The 679-nt window shown below is 36.7% G+C and overlaps 1 protein-coding gene across 1 annotated transcript in view; it reads left to right on the top strand.

The window, feature by feature from the left end:
• The window catches only part of LOC119588119 (jouberin-like), a 10597-nt gene that overhangs the window by 3194 nt on the left and 6724 nt on the right, over positions 1 to 679 (top strand). The window contains exon 4 of the mRNA XM_037936827.1: positions 510 to 657. Within this exon, the coding sequence (XP_037792755.1) occupies positions 510 to 657 (148 nt within the window). The remainder of the gene's footprint in view (positions 1 to 509; positions 658 to 679) is intronic.

Raw genomic sequence — 679 nt, 5'->3', positions numbered from 1 at the left:
GCTGCGATTATGAAAGAGAGAAGAGGTATTCAGCTCTACATGATCAATCTTTTTGCTCAGTTTACATACATATAGATATAACATACAGGTGGTACAGTCCAGCAGAGATCTGAATTTTGGATTTTTACCAGCTATGATGTAACGCTTAAGGACATATGTGCTTTTTTAACTGAACGTGGAAAAACTGGGCTGAGTAATGAACTAAGAAGATATTAGCTATTTTGTGTCTACCTTTTGAATTATGTTATTTATCCAGTCCTAGGATAAACAGGGGGTTCTATGTATGAAGTACCAATTGTTGATAATTATTGATATATTTAGTTGTTTACGAGATACATATCAATTAGACTAGACATGAGGCATGAGAGGTTATTGATATACAGTTTGGGAATGTTAATGTTTAATAAGAAAGAGACACTTAACATTTCTATAGTCCTTATCATCATATTGGGGAAATATAAAGTGGGTTTAAGTAATTAAAGATAATGTGGCTCTTAATCCATATTCAGGATGACAAAAATGATGAAGAAGTTCCACATCGAGATTCGTGTCCTTCCGGTGCGGAGATTGATTCACCAACGAGAGACTACCTCAAAGCCGTCTCTGTGCCCAAGAAGAAAACGACGCGGAAGCCGAGGCGAGCTGTCAGGGATGATGGTAAGGGTTTATTTGGAAAGTT

Source organism: Penaeus monodon, chromosome 23 (assembly GCF_015228065.2).
Source record: "Penaeus monodon isolate SGIC_2016 chromosome 23, NSTDA_Pmon_1, whole genome shotgun sequence".
In the NCBI taxonomy this organism is placed as follows: domain Eukaryota; kingdom Metazoa; phylum Arthropoda; class Malacostraca; order Decapoda; family Penaeidae; genus Penaeus; species Penaeus monodon.
Note: the sequence above shows the minus strand (reverse complement) of the source record. Positions and strands in the feature narration are given on the sequence as shown.